The sequence below is a fragment of the Salvelinus fontinalis genome, unplaced genomic scaffold (assembly GCF_029448725.1).
Source record: "Salvelinus fontinalis isolate EN_2023a unplaced genomic scaffold, ASM2944872v1 scaffold_0282, whole genome shotgun sequence".
Taxonomy (NCBI): domain Eukaryota; kingdom Metazoa; phylum Chordata; class Actinopteri; order Salmoniformes; family Salmonidae; genus Salvelinus; species Salvelinus fontinalis.
In genome coordinates, this window is record NW_026600491.1 from 55918 (window position 1) to 80000 (window position 24083).

Below are 24083 nucleotides of genomic sequence, written 5' to 3' on the forward strand. Positions count from 1 at the left end.
GTGGTGTATCTATCTATATGTTGACTAGTGGTGCATCTATCTATATATTGACTAGTGGTGTATATATCTATATGTTGACTAGTGGTGTATCTATCTATATGTTGACTAGTGTTGTGTCTATCTATATGTTGACTAGTGTTGTATCTATCTATATGTTGACTAGTGGTGTATCTATCTATACGCTGACTAGTGGTGTATCTATCTATATGTTGACTAGTGGTGTATCTATCTATATGTTGACTAGTGGTGTATCTATCTATATGTTGACTAGTGGTGTATATTTCTATATGTTGACTAGTGGTGTATCTATCTATATGTTGACTAGTGGTGTATCTATATGTTGACTAGTGGTGTATCTATCTATATGTTGACTAGTGGTGTATCTATCTATATGCTGACTAGTGGTGTATCTATCTATATGTTGACTAGTGGTGTATCTATCTATTTGTTGACTAGTGGTGTATCTATCTATATGTTGACTAGTGGTGTATCTATCTATATGTTGACTAGTGGTGTATATTTCTATATGTTGACTAGTGGTGTATCTATCTATATGCTGACTAGTGGTGTATCTATCTATATGTTGACTAGTGGTGTATATTTCTATATGTTGACTAGTGGTGTTTCTATCTATATGCTGACTAGTGGTGTATCTATCTATATGTTGACTAGTGGTGTATCTATCTATATGTTGACTAGTGTTGTATATATCTATATGTTGACTAGTGGTGTATCTATCTATATGTTGACTAGTGGTGTATATTTCTATATGTTGACTAGTGGTGTATCTATCTATATGTTGACTAGTGGTGTATCTATATGTTGACTAGTGGTGTATCTATCTATATGTTGACTAGTGGTGTATCTATCTATATGCTGACTAGTGGTGTATCTATCTATATGTTGACTAGTGGTGTATCTATCTATATGTTGACTAGTGGTGTATCTATCTATATGTTGACTAGTGGTGTATCTATATGTTGACTAGTGGTGTATCTATCTATATGTTGACTAGTGGTGTATCTATCTATATGCTGACTAGTGGTGTATCTATCTATATGTTGACTAGTGGTGTATCTATCTATTTGTTGACTAGTGGTGTATCTATCTATATGTTGACTAGTGGTGTATCTATCTATATGTTGACTAGTGGTGTATATTTCTATATGTTGACTAGTGGTGTATCTATCTATATGCTGACTAGTGGTGTATCTATCTATATGTTGACTAGTGGTGTATCTATCTATATGTTGACTAGTGGTGTATCTATCTATATGTTGACTAGTGGTGTATCTATCTATATGTTGACTAGTGTTGTATCTATCTATATGTTGACTAGTGGTGTATCTATCTATATGTTGACTAGTGGTGTATCTATCTATATGTTGACTAGTGGTGTATCTATCTATATGTTGACTAGTGGTGTATCTATCTATATGTTGACTAGTGGTGTATCTATCTATATGCTGACTAGAGGTTCCTAGAGTGTCCACTAGGGGTCAGTAGTAGTCCAGTACCCTCTGAGAAGGCTGTGTCGGTGCTCTCTCCGAAGCCCATGGATCCGTCCGACAGCCACAGCTCCCTCTTGGACAGCAGGAACATCTGGGTGTTCAGACTGAACTCAGCCGCCACCGGGTCACTCACCTGGGGTGGTCAGAGAGCAAAGGTCAAACACAGGCACCAAGAGTGTTGATAAGATTTAAAAGTTTGGTTCAATGCATTTAATCAACAAGTATCTACTACTATTGTTTTTAGCCTCATACAACACCAAGACAAATCAGCATTGGTGAATGACAAAGTTTCCTCTTGATTCTAGCGTCTTGGGTATGCTAGTCTGGCAGAGACTGTGGGTATGCTAGTCTAGCAGAGACTGTGGGTATGCTAGTCTGCCAGAGACTGTGGGTATGCTAGTCTGCCAGAGACTGTGGCTATGCTAGTCTGCCAGAGACTGTGGGTATGCTAGTCTGTCAGAGACTGTGGGTATGCTAGTCTGCCAGAGACTGTGGGTATGCTAGTCTGCCAGAGACTGTGGGTATGCTAGTCTGCCAGAGACTGTGGGTATGCAGTGGTGGTGCTGACCTGCTGGAAGCGGATGTCCATGTGGAAGGTGAGGGGTTCTCGTGGGTGACACACAGGGGGAATGCTGAACTCCCCATTGGGAGAGGCACTACAGGGGATTATCTTCACTGTGTACGTGCCAGAGTAGTCCCGCACCTACAGACAACAACATTACAACATCATTAAAACAACTTTAAAACACACCAACCATTTATGGTAGTTACTGCTGGTCTGGTATCCATACTGTATGTGCTGCTAAAGCTAACGCTAGTCTTCTGTCATTACCATCTACCAGTTGGCTTCAGCACAAACACTAAGAATACAAAGTTAAAGGTAGACTCAGAGATATGACAAAGTAAACAGCATAGTGGGTCCATTTCCTCAACAACTAAGAGCGCTCAGCTGTTTTGGTCCTGCACCTGCCACGCTCTAACAGCGTGAAGCCAACCCGTGCACATACGCAGATACTGTGTGTGACAGTGAAGTCTTGCATCTCGCTCATCGCAATATCTACGGTGCTGCTCGTGGCCACGTCATATCGCTGAGTCTACCTTTAAGACATACAATGATCAAGATGGCAGCTCACAGCGAAGTCAGAGACGAAGCTCCACTGCTGCATGGGCTGGTTGTAGGTGGGCTCAGTCCTGACAAGGGCCAGGGTGAAGGTCAGGCCAGAGAGGTCAGCACACATTACCATGGACGACAGAGTGGTTCCTGGAAACACACAGTCAAACCTCTCTTTAGTCCCACACATATACTTCTGTTGAGCGTTTCTTTGCTTTATGTGTCTGACAAGGGCAGACATGAACACAACATCTTAAGACCAGCGTTGTACTGTAGACTGTATGTATACGTTAAAAATGAACGCACCTTGTTGTAAGGTATACACATTTTACATTGTTGATGGTAGTTTTATTCTTACTGAAAAGGGTAATGTCATGTTGACATTTGGCAGAACAACCCCGTAGACGGTTCCATTCTAATAGCGGTACCGGATCTGGGTCACAGTGCAACCCAATAGGAGAGAAAGCTATACAATCACCCTATCGGATGTGTGTGTGTGTGTGTGCGTAATACCTGGGTGTGACATGACAAACTGTCCCCTGAAGCGGGCCTCAGTCTTGAAGTTGACCACCAGACGTCCCTCCTCGTTGATCCTCATGCTGGTGGGGTACATGGATCCTATAGGGACACAGTTACATCAAACCAGGGTTATTGTCCACCTCTATCATTCACTGGTGAAATAATGCATAAGACATTATTTACATTTGAGTAATTTAGCAGACACTCTTATCCAGAGTGACTTACAGGAGCAATTAGGGGTAAGAGACTTGCTCAACTGCACATCGACAGATCTTTCACCTCGTCAGCTCAGAGATTCTTATCAAATGTGCTTTCAGACTATTAATTATACAGGTATTAACTGAGTAATACTGCAAGTCATCCACCTCACTGTAGCACTTAAAATAGCCAACAGTGGGTCGAATTGGCTGTACCTTGTAGTTCAGCCTCCGGCGGGCTGCCGATTCCATCCTGCCACAAGATGGCAGTGTCGTACACAAAGGTGAGCTTGAGCTCTGACTGCAGGTCAAAGTGCTGCCATCCTCCCACGGCCACAGGGGAGTGGAAGACGTAGGACACATAGAGAGGCACGCGCAGAGTCACGTAGGACTGGACCAGGTTCAGCACCTAGAGGAAGAGCAACACAAAGATACCTAGTCAGGGTCACCTTCAACTGTACCTGGATCAGCATATACCACAGTACAAAACAGAAGGATAGGAACACTTCAGAGCATTAAAGCATGAAAGGTAACATAGAGGGTATTTAACACCGAGGGAATTTAACACAGAGGGAATTTAACACAGAGGGAATTTCAAAATGTCTACTTTCAACTTGACAGATTACTGAAAAACAACGACAGCAGACTGAGTAATCGAGAGTTGCACACAGAGAACCGCCAGCGTGTCAGTTTGTGTGTGTGTGTGTTTGCATCAGTGCATATGTGTGTATGTCTCTCTCTCTCCAGTACCTGTCCATCCGTCCCGATGGAACCTCCACAGGTGGTGAGCAGCTCGGACATGTCGTAGTAACTATTGAACTCCCACAGACAAGCCTCCAGATTCAGGTTCCTGTAGAATCTCAGGCTGTTGGTGGAGCGCATGTCGGCGCTGTACTGGTAGGGCGACGTCTCGCCGATGATCTCAGGGTTCTTGGTGGCGTCGGTGATGAAGCCGTGGCCCGTCTGGATCTCGTTGAAGTCCAGTAGGTTGGAGCAGCGGTGGTTGCCCACGCGCGTGCCGTCCGGAGACAGAGTCAGCTCAAAGTTGGACAGGGGCCGCGTAGAGATGACCGGTAACATGCCTGAGGAGAAGAGAGGTGAGAGAGAGATGGTTTCAATAGATCATCAATCAATTGCAACATTTAGAAATCTTTTAATGACCTGCTAACTTTTTACCCTTGACAACTGATCTTGAATCAGTTCTTTCTACCTCAGTCCTATTGTCATCGATCGTTAGCTAAACAATCAAGCCGACTCTAGATCAGTAAGAAAGGACATGACAGAGCCTGTTACTCACCGTCCATGTGCGGCATGTTGACAGTGAGTTTGATGAGGTTGGGGAAGTCAGGGTCGTCAGGGCCGGTGTAGCGGATCTTAGCAGAGAAGGGCTCAGCTCCCACCGTGCCAGAGATACGTGGTTGACACAGACCTACACAGACACACGGGACATATTATTGTCGGATAGACAATCATCCTTGAACTCTCCATCACAAGGCCTACGTAACTCTGTCCTAATAAGGACATATAACAGATGTCATCAACAGTCATGAAGGTTGATGTCACTGAACTCTGAAGTCCCCACCCCCCCAGTCTCCACTCACCCTCCTCCTTGCTGACCACCATGATGGGGCTGGACAGCTCCAGACCAGCATCCCCGTTCGTATTGAACGCCCGGGCAGCACACTGGACTCTCGACCCAGCCTGGAAGTAGATGGAGTCCAGGGTGATGGACTTAGTGTTGGTGAAGAAGGTGTTGGTGTCCACCTCTCTCAGGGGCGAGGTGACCCCGTCCGACCCGCTGGGGGCGCTGACCAGCCAGCGGTACTGGGTCAGGGTGTCGTTGATCCTCTCTGCCGTGCAGATGGAGCCCGTCTTGTCAAAGTCGTGGTATTTGGGGTTGCAGGCCTGCATGTGAGGGAGGGGCCACAGACATATGTGATTATGGCATGTAATAGGACTATACACAATAGTCTTGTAAACCGCGCTCAACACATGAAGTGAAGTTTACGAGGCTATTTGCAATCGGTAATATGTATTTGAGAATACATGGGTACATTTGTTATGCCGGTGAAAGGGTCTCATGTTTAGGATTTAGTCAGAACTGGAGAAAGCATTTCAATGGAAAATGGATTGATTTACCACTTAAACAACAGGTTTTGAAACTATGAAACACAAAGACCTTCAGTTTGAAGCCTCGGCTTTTTGGACTGGATGAAAGTATTCCGACCTTGTCGCCAGCTTAGCTTCACATGGTTAAACACCTGGATATAAGGTGTGTGTGTTTGTGTATCTAGGTGGTTGCATTCTGCGTGTGTGTGTCTGGGCCCAGTGGCCACCACTCACCGTCACACAGACGATGGGGTAGCCAGTAGAGGGGTGAGGGTTGTCCCTGGCGCGGGCCGTGTCATCGTACATTAGCAGGGACACCACAGTAGGCACAGCCGGAAAGGTGACGTCTGCCACGCTGTCCATCTCCTCGATGTACACAATTGCCTTACTCATCTGATGAACGCGAGAGAGAGATTCAAAACACCATTCCACGGGTATTGTACACTTTGTGTTCTACATTGTATACTTGGACGTTTGAGAAGGTGGAGTCCTCCTTAGAACAGAATATTTATAATACCAAAGGAGAAAAGTGGGTTAAAGTGAGCATACACCTCTAGCATTATTTGTGTCAGGTTAGTGGTATGGTACAGTACATGTCTGGGATGTCACATAGCTGTGTTTGTAGGTCACACTGCTCTGTGGGTTGACTTGAGGGACATTCTCATAGCATGGACTCAACCAGGAAGTCTTTTTATAATAGCTGGTGATTTGGGTGCCGGGGCTGCTGACAGTGGCAGCTGCTGCCTGGCTATTTGTGTGTTCAAGTGTGTGTGCATGCCCTGAGACCTGCTGAGGGTATTTATATGGCGTGTGTGTCTCGGTGGGTGATCTAGGTGGGTGTCAGCAGCATACCACCCTGCATCTCACTGCTGGCTTGCCTCTGAATCTAAGCAGGGTTGGTCCTGGATGGGAGACCAGATGCTGCTGGAAGGGGTGTTGGAGGGCCAGTAAGAAGCACTCTTTCCTTTGGTCCCCCCGAAAATATCCCAATGCCCCAGGGCAGTGATTGGGGACATTGCCCTGTGTAGGGTGCCGTCTTTCGGATGGAATGTTAAACGGGTGTCCTGACTCTCTGAGGTCATTAAAGATCCCATGGCACTTATTGTAAGAGTAGGGGTGTTAACCCTGGTGTCCTGGCTAAATTCCCAATCTGGCCTTCATGGCCACCTAATCATCCCCTGCTTCCAATTGGCTCATTCATCCCCCCGTAACTATTCCCCAGGTCGTTGCTGTAAATGAGAACGTGTTCTCAGTCAACTGACCTGGTAAAATAAGGGTTAAATAAATACATAAAGTGTGTGAGGGAGAGAGACAGAGAGACAGAGAGAGAGAGAGAGAGATCCCATGCTCTCAGTCTTACCTGCATCTCTGCGACCATGTACTCATCAGGTTTCATGTGGACGACGAAGGCTTCTCTCATCTCTCTCTGGCCGTCATACAGGATCTGCACGTCCACAAAGTGTTCTGTCTCGCCCTCCTTGAACTCCACATCTTGAGAGACACACACAAGGTTAAACAAGAGCTTAATAAGGATCTCTATTAAAAATGTATCAGGTCATTTTTGGTGTGAATGGGTTATACACGACAGTGCCCAACACAGTATGACAACGATGGCTGTATAGGGGCAATTCTACGGTAACAGAAAACAGAATAATGCTGAGTATTGAATGTCTGTCAAACATGAAACATATCATTGCAAAGTTAAACAAACCATACAACTCTCTGACAAGGACTACTTTTAACAATTTACACTGAAAATTTTACAAAAAAACGAATTTACTTGAAGAACAGTGCAGATGCAAAGTTTGGTAACAGAATGACGGTATGTGCTGTTTCTTCAAGTAAATGTGTTTTTGTAAAATGTTCAGTGGACATTGTTAAAAGTCGTCCTTGTGCATAGAGTCGTATGGATTATTTATCTTTGCAATCATTGTTTTTTCTTTGACATCCATTTTAAAGCTTCAGATCTGAGTCTCAACATCATTCTGTTACTGTGGTAATGCCCCTATCCTTCTCTCATATGGTTCTGTTCTAACGCCCATACTAACATCCCACTTAGAATGAAGCAATGTTTTGAACAATCTAAGTGGGATGCTAGAGTGGATATTGGAACATAGACTACAGTTCCTGTATGTGTACTCACCCTCCGACAGGAGGTTGTAGTCCTCTCCAGACGTTAGGGTTAGTTATGTCTGTGTTACATGATTAAACGATATGATAACTTAATGCTAGGACTCACCCTCCGACAGGAGGTTGTAGTCCTCTCCAGACGTTAGGGTTAGTTATGTCTGTGTTACATGATTAAACTATATGATAACTTAATGCTAACTTAATGCTAGGACTCACCCTCCGACAGGAGGTTGTAGTCCTCTCCAGACGTTAGGGTTAGTTATGTCTGGGTTACATGATTAAACTATATGATAACTTAATGCTAGGACTCACCCTCCGACAGGAGGTTATAGTCCTCTCCAGACGTTAGGGTTAGTTATGTCTGGGTTACATGATTAAACGATATGATAACTTAATGCTAGGACTCACCCTCCGACAGGAGGTTGTAGTCCTCTCCAGACGTTAGGGTTAGTTATGTCTGTGTTACATGATTAAACTATATGATAACTTAATGCTAGGACTCACCCTCCGACAGGAGGTTGTAGTCCTCTCCAGACGTTAGGGTTAGTTATGTCTGTGTTACATGATTAAACGATATGATAACTTAATGCTAGGACTCACCCTCCGACAGGAGGTTGTAGTCCTCTCCAGATGTTAGGGTTAGTTATGTCTGGGTTACATGATTAAACTATATGATAACTTAATGCTAGGACTCACCCTCTGACAGCGGGTTGTAGTCCTCTCCAGAGGTGGCTGACCCGTCCTTGGTGTGGACCCGGACCAGGGAGACCTTGGAGGTGTCTCCTAGCCTCAGGATAGGGATCTTCACCACGGCTGTCTCCCCTTGGATCTGGGGCTCCCGTACACTGTACTTTATCTCACTGAAACGGATGATGGGCTCTGAGGAGAGAGAATCAGGTTAGACTCCAGATACAAAACAGAACATACTACTAACTCTAACTCTCTAGAGACTGAATAAAAGAATGAATAAAACAGAGTGTTTGGCATTTTATTTGTAATACTTTATTAGATAGATCTATACAGCGTAGCCCAATGTTAGGTGTAGTAGATATCTCCATGTTCCTTGGGTAATGCTTACTGTCTTTCTCGTCCGTAATGGTGACCACCGCCTCTTTCTGTTCCCCTATGGAGGCTCCGAAGAGTGACTTGCTCTTGGGCGTTCCCAGCACCAGACGGAACTCTTCATCCTCCTCATACAGGTTATCATCCACCAGGTTCACCACACACTCCTTCTCACTCTCCCCTATAGGAGAGACAGACAGGGGGAACACAGCGTTAACACATAGAAATATGAGGATATGGGGGGTTGGCATATAAAAAGACATTGGGAGAGAGAAGGGGTAGAGCTAGGGAAGGAGAGAGAGAGAGAGAGAATGGGGAGTGAGAGGAAGGGAGGAAGGGAGAGAGAGAGAGAGAGAGAGAGAGAGAGAGAGAGAGAGGGAGAGTAAGAGAAATGGGAGAGGGAGAGAGAGAGAGAAAGGAGAGAGAGAGAGAGAGAGAGAGTAAGAGAAGGGGGAGAGAGAGAGAGAGAGGAGAAAGGGGAGTGAGAGGGAGGGAGGAAGGGAGAGAGAGAGTAAGAGAAGGGAGAGAGAGAGGTGAAGAGGGAGGAAGAGAGAGGGAGAGAGAGAGAGGAGAAGAGGGAGGAAGAGAGAGAGAGAGGAGAAGAGGGAGGGAGAGAGAGAGAGAAACGAGAGAGAGAGAGAGAGAGACTGGGGTTACCTGGGAAGAAGGTGATGAGTGACCCGTCCGTGTTGGGCCTCTCATCATAATCCATCATGACCTGGGCAGAGCCCTGGCGGGTGTAGCAGCGCACCGTTGACCTGTGACTGATGTCTCCACTTCGATACACTACGGCCTTCATCTCCCCGTCCGCCTCATCCACCTTATAGGCAGCATCCTTGAACTGAACCTTGGGCACTGGAATAATAAGTAGATTTGAATAAGGCTCTGAAGAGAACAGAATACTACTTATCATTACTGTGGTTTTTTAGTAGCTCAATATTATTTTCATAGCTTCTGCATAGGGAGCATAGTTTAATTTTCTCATTGCTCACTGACTAAATGTGCCTTAGACAATCATCTCAAAGCTACTTTTATATGGATAACAAAACACAAACAATTCATACAAAGAGAAAAGCTAAAACAGTGGTTTTGTTAGCGCTAAAACAGTGGTTATGTTAATGCTAAAACAGTGCTTATGTTAGCGCTAAAACAGTGGTTATGTTAGAGCTAAAACAGAGGTTATGCTAACACTAAAACAGTGGTTATGTTAGCGCTAAAACAGTGCTTATGTTAGTGCTAAAACAGTGCTTATGTTAGCGCTAAAACAGTAGTTATGTTAGCGCTAAAACAGTGCTTATGTTAGTGCTAAAACAGTGCTTATGTCAGCGCTAAAACAGGGGTTATGTTAGAGCTAAAACAGAGGTTATGCTAACACTAAAACAGTGGTTATGTTAGCGCTAAAACAGTGCTTATGTTAGCGCTAAAACAGTGGTTATGTTAGAGCTAAAACAGAGGTTATGTTAGCGCTAAAACAGTGGTTATGTTAGAGCTAAAACAGTGCTTATGTTAGCGCTAAAACAGTGGTTATGTTAGAGCTAAAACAGTGGTTATGTTAGCGCTAAAACAGTGGTTAAATTAACGCTAAAATAGTGATTATGTTAGCGCTAAAACAGTGGTTATGCTAACACTAAAACAGTGTGTGAAAAAGTGTGTGTGTCTGTATAATTCATCGTCAGTAACAGTATCATTAACCGGGATGGTGGTCTTGCTGGGGGCTATATATCTACATGTGTGTGTATGTGTTACAGAGTGTGTATAACTCACGGTCAGTAACAGTATCATTAATAGTGATGGTGGCCTTGCTGGGGTCTATTTATCTACATGTGTTTGTATGTGTTACAGAGTGTGTTTAACTCACGGTCAGTAACAGTATCATTAATAGTGATGGTGGTCTTGCTGGGGTCTATATATCTACACATGTGTGTATGTGTTACAAAGTGTGTTTAACTCACGGTCAGTAACAGTATCATTAATAGTGATGGTGGTCTTGCTGGGCTCCCCCAGCACAGCGTTCATGGGCATCCTCAGCACCAGGTCAAAGGTTTCCGGACCCTCCAGCTCCGGCTGACCCAGGTCATCCAAAATGGTCACTCTGAATGTCTGCATGGTCACCCCGGGGGCAAAGTCCAGGTTACGGCTTATGCCCACGTAGTCTAGGCCGGCTGGCAGGGGGACACGGGGAACATAGAAATAGAACATTACACATATATCTTAATGGTGAGAGAGTCAGTAAGGGCATTGGAATACTACCATGAAAGAGATGACACCGGAATGTTTGAGAAATATAAGGAACGATTGGGAATTCTGTGTAATTACACTGATAGAGAGCTTGTGAATAATGTGAAAACAGAGATTGAGGGACTCCAGGGGAATTGTAAATAGTGTGACAGATACAGTGGCTTGAGAAAGTATTCACCCCCCTTGCCATTTTTCCTATTTTGTTGCCTTACAACCTGGAATTAAAATAGATTTTTTTGGGGGGGTTGTATCATTTGATTTAAACAACATACCTACCACTTTGAAGATGCTAAATATTTTTTATTGTGAAGCAAACAAGAAATAAGACAAAAAAACGGAAAACTTGAGAGTGCATAACTCCTCACCCCCCCAAAGTCAATACTTTGTAGAGCCACCGTTTGCAGCAATTACAGCTGAAAGTCTCTTGGGGTATGTCTCTATAAGCCTGGCACATCTAGCCACTGGGATTTTGCCCATTCTTCAAGGCAAAACTGCTCCAGCTCCTTCAAGTTGCATGGGTTTCGCAATCTTTAAGTAATACCACAGATTCTCAATTGGATTGAGGTCTGGGCTTTGACTAGGCCCTTCCAAGACATTTAAATGTTTCCCCTTAAATCACTCAAGTGTTGCTTTAGCAGTATGCTTAGGGTCATTGTCCTGCTGGAAGGTGAACCTCCGTCCCAGTCTCAAATCTCTGGAAGACTGAAACAGGTTTCCCTCAAGAATTTCCCTGTATTTAGCGCCATCCATCATTCCTTCAATTCTGACCAGTTTCCCAGTCCCTGTCGATGAAAAACATCCCCACAGCATGATGCTGCCACCATCATGCTTCATTGTGGGGATGGTGTTCTCTGGGTTATGAGAGGTGTTGGGTTTGCGCCAGACATAGCATTTTCCTTGATGGCCAAAAATTGAAATTTTATTTTCATCTGACCAGAGTACTTTCTTCCATATGTTTGGGGAGTCTCCCACATGCCTTTTGGCAAACACCAAACGTGTTTGCTTATTTTTTTCTTTAAGCAATGGCTGCTTTTCTGGCCACTCTTCCGTAAAGCCCAGCTCTGTGGAGTGTACGGCTTAAAGTGAACAGATACTCCAATCTCCGCTGTGGAGCTTTGCAGCTTCTTCAGGGTTATCTTTGGTCTCTTTGTTGCCTCTCTGATTAATGCCCTCCTTGCCTGGTCGGTGAGTTTTGGTGGGCGGCCCTCTCTTGGCAGGTTTGTTGTGGTTCCATATTCTTTCCATTTTTGAATAAGGGATTTAATGGTACTCCGTGGGATGTTCAAAGTTTCGGATATTTTTTTATAACCCAACCCTGATCTGTACTTCTCCACAACTTTATCCCTGGCCTGTTTGGAGAGCTCCTTGGTCTTCATGGTGACGCTTGCTTGATGGTGACGCTTGCTTGGTGGTGACGCTTGCTTGGTGGTGCTACAGACTCTGGGGCCTGCAACACCACTAAGAACAGGTGCATATATACTGAGATCATGTGACACTTAGATTGTACACAGGTGGACTTTATTTAACTAATTATGTGACTTCTGAAGGTAATTGGTTGCACCAGATCTTATTTAGGGGCTTCATAGCAAAGGGGTGAACACATATGTACGCACCACTTTTCCTTTTTGTTAATATATATTCTATTTAGAATTTTTTGAAACAAGTAATTTTTTTCATTTCATTTCACCAATTTAGACTATTTTGTGTATGCCCATTACATGAAATCCAAATAAAAATCAATTTAAATGACAGGTTGTAATGCAACAAAATAGGAAAAACGCCAAGGGGGATGAATACTTTTGCAAGGCACTGTATTCTGGAAACGCTACACCACAAAGAGGATAGAAATAATAGATCTAACATCCACGTTCTTCTTCTGACCTTCAGCAGAGACGGGGTCACTCTTCCTGGAGCGGACGGTCACTGTGGCCGTCTTGGAGAGGTCAGTGCCAGTCCTCCAGACCCTGACCTCCACATAGCCTGAACTCTCATCCACAATGTAATCTAGTTCTCCGAAATACAGAGAGGGCTCTGTAGAGAGAGAGAGAGGGGGGAGAGAGAGAGAGAGAGGTCAGGTCAGTATATTATCATCTACGTCTTACAGATATGATCATTAAGTTACAAAAATGTGGTTTTGATTAAGGATGTCTTTCGGGAAGAAGCTGTCATGGGATAATCCACATTTCTGGTCTGAACTCGGCTTGTCAGATACAGTTGGTACGGCTGACGGGGTCATCCCCCTCTTTCCAGGAAGAGAGCTGTCACCCCACTCATCCCTTCATCCTCCTCCCCTCATCGAGGCCAGACACTGTCATCTGAACTCAGTGCCAGAGGTCTACAGTGCACACCTGAAAAGCCAGGTAGAAATGGAGGATAAGTGAAAGGGGGATGAGTTGGGGGGAGAAGAGGGATGGGATGTCCTCCTTGTCTGATGACAGTAGCACTGATAAGAGGGAGGAGACGGGGGAGGCAGCACAGACAGGAGGATCTCTCTACCTCTCCCTCTCTGAGTAATAGACTAGAGGGAAGGAATGCATATCTTTGGAACACACAGCGGATTAATCTCTCTACACACCTATAACAGCCAGACTCATCATCACTGACAAGCTACTGCTGTCTACTGTACATCCACTAATGAGGCTGATCTATAATTGAGCTTTCTGCCATTTCTATAAGAGGCGGATACAATATTGTGACAATCGTGATAATTTAGTCTATAGCTGGATAAAATAGTAAAAGTCAGACATGGAGAATAGCAAGTATGTACACATTTAACTGACTGTTAGGTGAAGAGGATTTGAAGAGGTGGTCTAGAGATGTTTTTAGACTAGGGCTTGTAGTGCCACAGTCAGACAACCACCGCTGATCCCCTGAAACTTGGCTTACTCTCAATGCCTCTCAATCACCAGAGATACTGTTTAGTACCAGGGGTGGCTGGTTAGGGGAAGGAGACATGGCAATCCCTAAAGGATCACTGAGAAGGAAGAGCCAGACTAATAACAATGAAGCCTAATGCTGGCCGGGGTCCCAACCACAGGTTTACTCAGCCAGGAAGATGGGTTCGCATGCATGCACACACGCACGCACACACACACAGAGGCACACACACAGATACACACACACACACACACACACACACACACACACACACACACACACACACACACACACACACACACACACACACACACACACACACACACACACACACACACACACACACACACACACACACACACACACACACACACACACACACAGTGTTGTCACTTTAGATTTCAGGACCCACCAAGAAGTTTGTGGCACAATGGAGGAATGGATCTTTACATTGAGAAGACATCTCCTCTAGTCGCCTGGAGATCATGTCTGGGAATGCTGATTACTTATACATAACGTTTCCATTGTACTCCAAATTACAGGGGAGGGAGTGGGGAGTGTAGCCCTGACTGTGAGTGTGTCTGTCATTAGAACAAACCAGTTAGTGAAATGAATGAGCTCTGAAGGGTGGGAGAGAGGAAGGAGAGGAGGAGGAGGAGAGAAGTGCAAGAGGAGAAGAAGAGGAACGGCTCAGAGACAACTAAAGAGAGATAAATGACTCATTCAGTCAGATAGAGTGGATGGGGAGGACTGGAGTGGCCTCAGATTCAGAAAGTAAATCACTTGAACACTAAGGGGCAGTTTCCCAGACACAGCTTAAAGGCTGATTTTTGTGGTTTTCCTGTGTTTTATATATATTTCCATACTTTGAGTTTGGAATAATACTGTGAAATAGCTGTTAGTGTAAGAGTTGTTTGAAAAGGCCGCCTGAAATTTCAGCCTGTTTTGGTGGGATGGAGTTTTGGCCTTCCATGGTGACATCACCATGTGGTAATAAGATAGAAATGTCTAACACTTTCTATCAGTAACGGGTCATTTTCAGTTTTCCCCTTCCCACTCAGACCACTCCCAGACATTCCTAGAAAAGTTCTTGCTTGAGAAATTACCCTTTGCTAAGCAATTTTTGTGTATTTTTGTCCATTTTAATGTAAAACAAAATTTAAAAGGTAATTCATTCTTACCCAGTAAGGATTTGATATTGAGATAAAAACGGCTACATTGGACCTTTAAGACTGGTCCTGGATTAACAATCATTATCAATGGAAAATCTCCATTGAACGTGCTTCTTGGTTTAACTGTGTCCAAGAAACAAACACATCTCCTTTTTCTCATCTGAAGCCTACAGGTGATATTTGACGTACATGCAAACGAAAAAATGGAACATTTATGTTGATATGATATCCGAATATGTTGCACTTTCTTTTCTTTTTTTACTTCCAGAGCTTTCTTGAAGTTGTAAACAAACCATCACCCCCATCTCAAATAACAGCTACACAAATAAAACAAAAATGGAGGCTGAACGCCATCAAACAGGAGCCGGAGGAAAAACATGCCTGTCATTTGACATTCCTCTCCCACAAATCCCTGTTTCCCCACCTGCCTCTTGGCCCCTGCAACACAAAGGGAAGCCCTCTGTTTTCCCCCAGCTCCACTGAACGGTGGAGTTGGAGGAGTGACTCAGAACAAAACACGTTCAGAGAGCTCTTTTATGTGTCATGACAGAGGGTTGTCCAGTGTAGTTAACACTGGAGTTTCTATTCTATTCTATTTTCTCTCTTCCCAGTTCTGCCACCTGTTACTATAAGTATAGGATAGAACAGATGGAGTGTGTAGTCAGGGGTAGAGCGAGAGGAGGGAGGAGGGAGGAGAGGAAGGACAGGGCAAAGAGAGGGAAGGCAAGACAAACATGTGGGGAGATGTGCTTTTGTCTTGGGTTGAGTGTGTTTGTGTGCCACTGTCTGTCTGTGTGTGGCTTTGGGGAATGGCGCCATCCATGAGTGGACTTGTAGTGGAATAGATTACACGTAGAGACCAGTGGTTACAGTAAAGAAGGGCATCACCCGGGCTGGAGGATTCTCAGCACCCAGCATCTGTGTTATGGTGTTGATGGCTGGAGGATCCTCAGCACCCGGCCTCTGAGTTATGGTGTTGATGGTGGCTGGAGGATCCTCAGCACCTGGCCTCTGATTTATGGTGTTGATGGCTGGAGGATTCTCAGCACCCAGCATCTGAGTTATGGTGTTGATGGTGGCTGGAGGATCCTCAGCACCTGGCCTCTGAGTTATGGTGTTGATGGTGGCTGGAGGATCCTCAGCACCTGGCCTCTGATTTATGGTGTTGATGGCTGGAGGATTCTCAGCACCTGGCCTCTGAGTTATGGTGTTGATGGTGGCTGGAGGATCCTCAGCACCTGGCACTCTGAGTTATTGTGTTGATGGTGGCTGGAGGATTCTCAGCACCTGTCCTTTGAGTTATGGTGTTGATGGCTGGAGGATCCTCAGCACCCGGCCTCTGAGTTATGGTGTTGATGGCTGGAGGATCCTCAGCACTTGGCCTCTGAGTTATGGTGTTGATGGCTGGAGGATCCTCAGCACCTGGCACTCTGAGTTATTGTGTTGATGGTGGCTGGAGGATCCTCAGCACCTGGCCTCTGAGTTATGGTGTTGATGGTGGCTGGAGGATCCTCAGCACCCGGCCTCTGAGTTATGGTGTTGATGGTGGCTGGAGGATCCTCAGCACCCGGCTTCTGAGTTATGGTGTTGATGGCTGGAGGATCCTCAGCACCTGGCCTCTGAGTTATGGTGTTGATGGCTGGAGGATTCTCAGCACCCAGCATCTGAGTTATGGTGTTGATGGTGGCTGGAGGATCCTCAGCACCTGGCCTCTGAGTTATGGTGTTGATGGTGGCTGGAGGATCCTCAGCACCCGGCCTCTGAGTTATGGTGTTGATGGTGGCTGGAGGATCCTCAGTACCTGTCCTTTGAGTTATGGTGTTGATGGCTGGAGGATCCTCAGCACCTGGCCTCTGAGTTATGGTGTTGATGGCTGGAGGATATGGTGTTGATGGTGGCTGGAGGATCCTCAGCACCTGGCCTCTGAGTTATGGTGTTGATGGCTGGAGGATTCTCAGCACCTGGCCTCTGAGTTATGGTGTTGATGGCTGGAGGATATGGTGTTGATGGTGGCTGGAGGATCCTCAGCACCTGGCCTCTGAGTTATGGTGTTGATGGTGGCTGGAGGATCCTCAGCACCTGGCACTCTGAGTTATTGTGTTGATGGTGGCTGGAGGATTCTCAGCACCTGTCCTTTGAGTTATGGTGTTGATGGCTGGAGGATCCTCAGCACCCGGCCTCTGAGTTATGGTGTTGATGGCTGGAGGATCCTCAGCACTTGGCCTCTGAGTTATGGTGTTGATGGCTGGAGGATCCTCAGCACCTGGCCTCTGAGTTATGGTGTTGATGGTGGCTGGAGGATCCTCAGCACCTGGCCTCTGAGTTATGGTGTTGATGGTGGCTGGAGGATCCTCAGCACCCGGCCTCTGAGTTATGGTGTTGACGGCTGGAGGATCCTCAGCACCCGGCCTCTGAGTTATGGTGTTGATGGCTGGAGGATCCTCAGCACCCGGCCTCTGAGTTATGGTGTTGATGGCTGGAGGATCCTCAGCACTTGGCCTCTGAGTTATGGTGTTGATGGCTGGAGGATCCTCAGCACCTGGCCTCTGAGTTATGGTGTTGATGGTGGCTGGAGGATCCTCAGCACCTGGCCTCTGAGTTATGGTGTTGATGGTGGCTGGAGGATCCTCAGCACCCGGCCTCTGAGTTATGGTGTTGACGGCTGGAGGATCCTCAGCACCCGGCCTCTGAGTTATGGTGTTGACGGCTGGAGGATCCTCAGCACCCGGCCTCTGAGTTATGGTGTTGATGGTGGCTGGAGGATCCTCAGCACCTGGCCTCTGAGTTATGGTGTTGATGGCTGGAGGATTCTCAGCACCTGGCCTCTGAGTTATGGTGTTGATGGCTGGAGGATCCTCAGCACCTGTCCTTTGAGTTATGGTGTTGATGGTAACACTCTCACCAAAGAGGCTTCACTAAGCTTCGTACAGTCCTACAGTACATGCTCTCACAAGCCCTACTATAGAACCTATGTGGCACAGTTGTTTTTTGTTGTTGATAAACCAACTTCTAACCACATCTTTCCTGTCTCTCCTCTCTCCTTTCATCTAGTGTTTGGCACCAGCTCTCTCTCTTTCAGTCTCCTGTCTTTCCTCTTTGCCTTAGTGCTTTTGGCATGGCTGCATCAATTGTTCATTTATTCTACCTCACTAACAGGAGAACAAAGAGTGAAGCAAAGTAATGCTATTAATACATGTTTATCATCAGTGAAAAGTAATGACCCTGTTATCAGTTCAATAGTGTTGTATCTAGTTGCACGACTCTATGTGTTTTCAGCGACTGTGTTGAATATTAGACAACTGCTGGGAGATCGAATGATAATAAATCAATGTGGATGAAAGGGTTTGGTTGCTAAGGCAACACAGGTGCACACTGACACACAACACACAGCACAGAGACTGACACACAAAAACCCAGAGACAAAGACACACACACACACACACACACACACACACACACACACACACACACACACACACACACACACACACACACACACACACACACACATACACACACACGCACGCAGCACGCACGCACATGTAAATTGTAACTAGGCACATCAAAGTGTCTCGGGCAACAGTTAAGCCCCCATAACAAACATAGAGGGGGTCATATCATTATGAGTGGCCCATAGGAAGTCCCAGGAAGTCATATCATAATGAGTGGCCCATAGGAAGTCCCAGGAAGTCATATCATTATGAGTGGCCCATAGGAAGTCCCAGGAAGTCATATCATTAGGAGTGGCCCATAGGAAGTCCCAGGAAGTCATATCATTTGGAGTGGCCCATAGGAAGTCCCAGGAAATCATATCATTAGGAGTGGCCCATAGGAAGTCCCAGGAAATCATATCATTTGGAGTGGCCCATAGGAAGTCCCAGGAAGTCATATCATTAGGAGTGGCCCATAGGAAGTCCCAGGAAGTCATATCATAATGAGTGGCCCATAGGAAGTCCCAGGAAATCATATCATAATGAGTGGCCCATAGGAAGTCCCAGGAAATCATAGAGAAAAGCTGAATGGAACAGGGTTCATAAAGGGTTATTCTGCTGTCCCCATAGGATAAACCTTTTTTGTTCTAGGTAGAACCCGCTGTGGAAGGGTTCTACATGGAACCCAAAAGAGTTCTACCCGTAACCAAACTTTTTATTAAAGGGTTATCCTATGGGGACAGCCGAAGAACCCTTTTAGGTTCTAGATCACACTTTTTTCTAAAGAGTGTACCCGCGTTCACTGAATCTAAGAGACTGGGGGGTCGAATAGGTAGAGTTTCCTTTATAGTCAATATAGTAAAGGGTCAGGAATCAGTGAGTCTGTTGCCATTGACAAGTAGCATTCAAGTTGACTTGAACCTGTCTGTTGAACTATTTGAACTAGGGTTTCAAGTTTCAAGTAGGGTTTCATGACAATTGATTGACCTCTGTATTCAACAGGTGACTATAGATGCCACCACCCACCATACGCCCAACAACCACACTCACCGTCGTCGCTGTCGGCCAGGATGGTGACCTTCGCGCTGGGGAAGGTGGCTCCCACCTGGCCCCCCATGGGCATGCTGAGGGTCACGTTGAAGCTCTCTTCCTCCTCGTAGAGCGAGTCGTCGATGATGATGATGCGGCAGGGCTTCTCCCTCTGGTCCTTGTCGAAGCGCAGCACGCTGGTGTGGTCCTCGGGACGCGTGATGTAGTCGCTGTAGGAGAGGACCGTGCTGGGGATGGTGCCCGTCGCACTGGCTGTTGGGAAAAGGAGTTCAGGTGTCAATGGTTAAGGGTCAATAGAATAATGACAGGCAGTTGTGGGAGGAGGAGAGTAGTTTTATGTTACAATGTATCTACAGCGCATTTGGAAAGTATTCAGACCCCTTGACTTTTTCCACATTTTGTTATGTTACTGCCTTATTCTAAAATGGATTAAATTGTTTTCCCCCCTCATCAATCTACACACAATAACCCATAATGACAAAGCAAAAACTGAAATATCCCATTTACATAAGTTTTCTTACCCTTAACTCAGTACTTTGTTGAAGCACCTTTGGCAGCCATTACAGCCTCGAGTCTTCTTGGGTATGATGCTACAAGCTTGGCACACCTGTATTTAGGGAGTTTGTCCCATTCTTCTCTGCAGATCCTCTCAAGCTCTTTCAGGTTGATTGGGGAGCGTCGCTGCACAGCTATTTTCAGGTCTCTCCAGAGATGTTCGATCGGGTTCAAGTCCGGGCTCTGGCTGGGCCACTCAAGGACATTCAGGGACTTGTCCCAAAGCCACTCCTGCGTTGTCTTGGCTGTATGCTTAGGGTTGTTGTCTTGTTGGAAGGTGAACCTTCGCCCCAGTCTGAGGTTCTGAGTGCTCTGTACTTTGGTCCGTTCATCTTTCTCTCGATCCTGACTAATCTCCCAGTCCCTGCAGCTGAAAAACATCCCCACAGCATGCTGCCACCACCATGCTTCACCGTAGGGATGGCGCCAGGTTTCCTACAGACCTGACGCTTGGCATTCAGGCCAAAGAGTTCAATCTTGATTTCATCAGACCAGAGAATCTTGTTTCTCATGGTCTTAGAGTCCTTTAGGTGCCTTTTGCCAAACTCCAGGCTGGCTGACATGTGCCTTTTACTGAGGAGTGGCTTCAGTCTGGCCACTCTACCATAAAGGCCTGATTGGTCGAGTGCTGCAGAGATGGTTGTCCTTCTGGAACTCTGGAGCTCTTTCAGAGTGACCATCTGCTTCTTGGTCACCTCCCTGACCAAGGCCCTTCTCCCCCAATTGCTCAGTCTTGGTGGTTACAAACTTCTTCCATTTAAGAATGATGGAGGCCACTGGGTTCTTGGGTACCCTTCCCCAGCTCTGTGCTTCGACACAGTCCTTTCTCGGAGCTCTACGGACAATTCCTTCGACCTCATGGCTTAGTTTTTGATTTGACATGTACTGTCTACTGTGTGAACTTATATAGACAGGTGTGTGCCTGTCTAATCAATTGAATTTACCACAACTGCACTCCAATCAAGTTGTAGAAACATCTGAAGGATGATCAATGGAAACAGGATGCACTTGAGCTCAATTTCGACTCTCAAAGCAAAGGGTCTGAATATTTATATAAATATGGTATTTCTGTTTTACATTTTTTACAATTCTAAAAATCTGTTTTGCTTTGTCTTTACGTGGTATTGTGTGTTGGATTAATGAGATTATTAATATTTTTGATCCATTTTAGAATAAGGTTGTAACGTAACAAAATGTGGAAAAAGGGAAGGGGTCTGCATACTTTCCGAATGCACTGTATATCTATGTGCATTTTATTCATGCATTTAATCTTTGTTAAAACCCATGTATTTGAATGATATATTTGACTGTATTCACCTTGCTGGGTGTAGCAGATGACCATGAGTTCCTGGCTGAGGTCTCCAGAGCGGCGAACAGGCACCAGCAGCTCCCCAATGTCCTCCTCTATCTTATACTCTGCCTGGGGGATGAACACCATGGACTCTGCAGAGGAAAGAGGGGGAAACCATACAATTCAGAATTAGAATAGTAATTTAATAGGATCTCTATGGGAGAAGCACAGAGGATAGGCCATAGAGAAAAAGAGAAGAAGAGTTTACAAGCCCAGGCGAGTCTGTAATTATTTGATGCATGCATATTTGCTGCTGCCATGAAATTGCCCAGCAATGGAACAATAATCATGATCTGATTCGGAATCTTATGAAAAATTATATATTTTCATGTGTCAATCCATGTAAATTAATGTAGCCTTTCCAATTGACTTAAGCCTGTCTGCTATTCATAAAGGATTTCATGTCGGAGGGCAAATCAAACAGACAATCTGCAGATAAGGCGGTTCATTCTTACCATCACCAGGGTCCACTATCTCCACAGTGGCCCTATCGGGGTACTCCAGCACGGCCATGACAGGCTCTGACAGCTGGATCTCAAAGGTCTCGCTGGTCTCAAACTCCTGGTCCGTGAAGATCTTCACCCTCCAGGTGGCCACTGTCTGGCCTGGGTTGAACTGGACCTGCTTCTGGGCCTTGCCCCGGAAGTCCTTGTCCTTCTCCGCAGTGCCATCCTTGGTGGTGATGCCTGAATAGAACCATATCGAACTGAACTAAATAGAACCTAATTTAATTACATTTAATTGGAATTTAGCTGAGGTAAGCTAAGCTGAACTGAATTGAACCTAATTGAACTGAATAGCTGTATAATAATGGCACGTAGCACTGTGTAGTTTGTAGGGCCTCAGAGGATGTGAGTTGACTGCAAGTTGACTGATTTACAGACTGTAGTTGCCTGGTTAGCTCTCATTGTCTGTCTTTGTTCATATTTGCCCTCTACTGCGTCGTCAAAGACAACCGTAAATATAGGAGCCTGTGTATAAAAGCCTGTGTGTTGGATGTAGCCAAACAGACAAGCATGTTGTCATTACCTGGTGACCTCTATGAGGAAGGGCTATCTGATCGCTCAATCAAACTAGGTTTTTCACCAGCGAGACAGGAAATGGGTCATCAGTCAAACAGGAACACACACAGGGCAGATTGATAACCAGGGGGTCTGTTTTATTCTTAGGTTTCTTCTAATGGCAGGGTAATAACAGACAAATACACTCCATGAAGACCCTTAAAGGGCCAATCAGTCTTTTACACAGTGACAGTTTAATAGGTCCTGCTTTCTGAATAGTCTCTCCACTGACATTTACATTTTTTTCGAAGTACCCCTAGTCAGAGTTGATGGTGGTGGGTGATTGAAATATTTACTACCCATTAGGGATAAAATAGTGGCAATTTAAAACTACCTTTATCTGAATGACAAGCAGAAAAAACAACGGAGAAATGTACTAACTCAGATATATCACTTGGGTGATGAACCAACGAAGTGCAAGCCAGTTCCAACAGGATCTATGGTACACTCTTAGAAAAAGGGTTCCAAAAGGGTTCTTCAGCTGTCCCTATAAGAGAACCCTTTTTGGTGCCGGGTTCTACCTGGCACCAAAAGGGTTTTCTACCTGCAAAAAAAATGGTTGGGACAGCCGAATAACCCTTTATGGTTCTAGATAGCACCTTTTTTTCCCAAAGAGTGCATGCCCTTGACGTCGGCTAATGGGTATCCTAATAAATCAAAAATCAAAGCAAAATGCTATAGATCTGATGTAAATCCTGTTCAAGACTTTCAGTACCATAGACATAGAATCTCCATGTCAGCCATATTGAGTGTACCCATGAGTATTCTGTAAAATGACTGAGGAGCTTTGTACCCATTGTATTCATTCTATTTCTATGTTTAGAGGTAAATACTGCTAATGGGGCCCCATTCTAGTCATTCTATATCTATGTTCCCTTACATAAAAACCACATGGTTTCACATGTGGAAAATCACAATTTCACGTTAAATTTCACATGTGAAATCATGTGAAAACGTTTTTTTTGGAACACTTCACATGTCCCATTCTAGTCATTGTATTTCCAGGTCAAGAGGTAAATACTGCTATAGGGTCAATTTTGGTCATTTTATATCTATGTTTATAGGTAAATGCGGCTATAGGGACCCTTCTAGTCATTCTATATCAATGTTTAGAGTTAAATACTCCTATAGGACACATTCTAGTCATTCTATATCTATGTCTAGAGGTAAATATTGCTATAGGTCCCATTCTAGTCATTGTATTTATCTGTTTAGGTAAAGGCTGCTGTAGATCTGTGGTAAGTACTGTGTAAGACTTCCAATACTCACTGACGAAGGATGTCTCTCCCAGGTACCCCCTGCGTCTGAGCGTCACCTCCAGGAGTCTGGCGTCCTCATCCACCAGATAGTACTCCTTCTCCAGGCTGATCCACGACCAGTTGAGCCGGAATGGCTGCGGCTTCAGCTTGTTTCCACCTGGAAGACACAACTTTGACATCAGTTTTTGTAAACTCATTGAGCCCTATGACAAAAGACACAGATACTTTAAATTGTGAAGGGTAACTTGATAACTTAATGTCAGGGCTTACCCCCAAATCCTCCATCACAGGCCTCTTGAGTGATGCCTTGTTTCTAATTTCCTCTCTCACTCCATTGTCCCCCCCCCCCCCCCCCCACTCTCAGACAGTGCCTGGTAAGGGTTTCTCACCTCCTCACCCGGATATGTGTGTCACTGGCTCCTTTGGCAGGGTTGCCTGCCCCTGGCTAGA

General features: G+C 45.2%; 1 protein-coding gene across 1 annotated transcript in view; it reads right to left on the reverse strand.

Moving 5' to 3' along the window:
• Positions 1-24083, reverse strand: part of LOC129845342 (FRAS1-related extracellular matrix protein 2-like) — a 59576-nt gene that overhangs the window by 10088 nt on the left and 25405 nt on the right. Inside the window, exons 3-21 of the mRNA XM_055913231.1 lie at positions 23644-23790; positions 21769-21999; positions 21280-21405; positions 19408-19659; positions 12759-12908; positions 10592-10801; positions 9297-9494; positions 8656-8820; positions 8274-8456; positions 6808-6938; positions 5682-5840; positions 4940-5243; positions 4636-4767; positions 4089-4420; positions 3555-3747; positions 3136-3240; positions 2645-2772; positions 2080-2214; positions 1518-1644 (exon numbers count right to left, since the gene is read on the reverse strand). Of these exons, the coding sequence (XP_055769206.1) occupies positions 1518-1644; positions 2080-2214; positions 2645-2772; positions 3136-3240; positions 3555-3747; positions 4089-4420; positions 4636-4767; positions 4940-5243; positions 5682-5840; positions 6808-6938; positions 8274-8456; positions 8656-8820; positions 9297-9494; positions 10592-10801; positions 12759-12908; positions 19408-19659; positions 21280-21405; positions 21769-21999; positions 23644-23790 (3408 nt within the window). The remainder of the gene's footprint in view (positions 1-1517; positions 1645-2079; positions 2215-2644; positions 2773-3135; positions 3241-3554; positions 3748-4088; positions 4421-4635; positions 4768-4939; positions 5244-5681; positions 5841-6807; positions 6939-8273; positions 8457-8655; positions 8821-9296; positions 9495-10591; positions 10802-12758; positions 12909-19407; positions 19660-21279; positions 21406-21768; positions 22000-23643; positions 23791-24083) is intronic.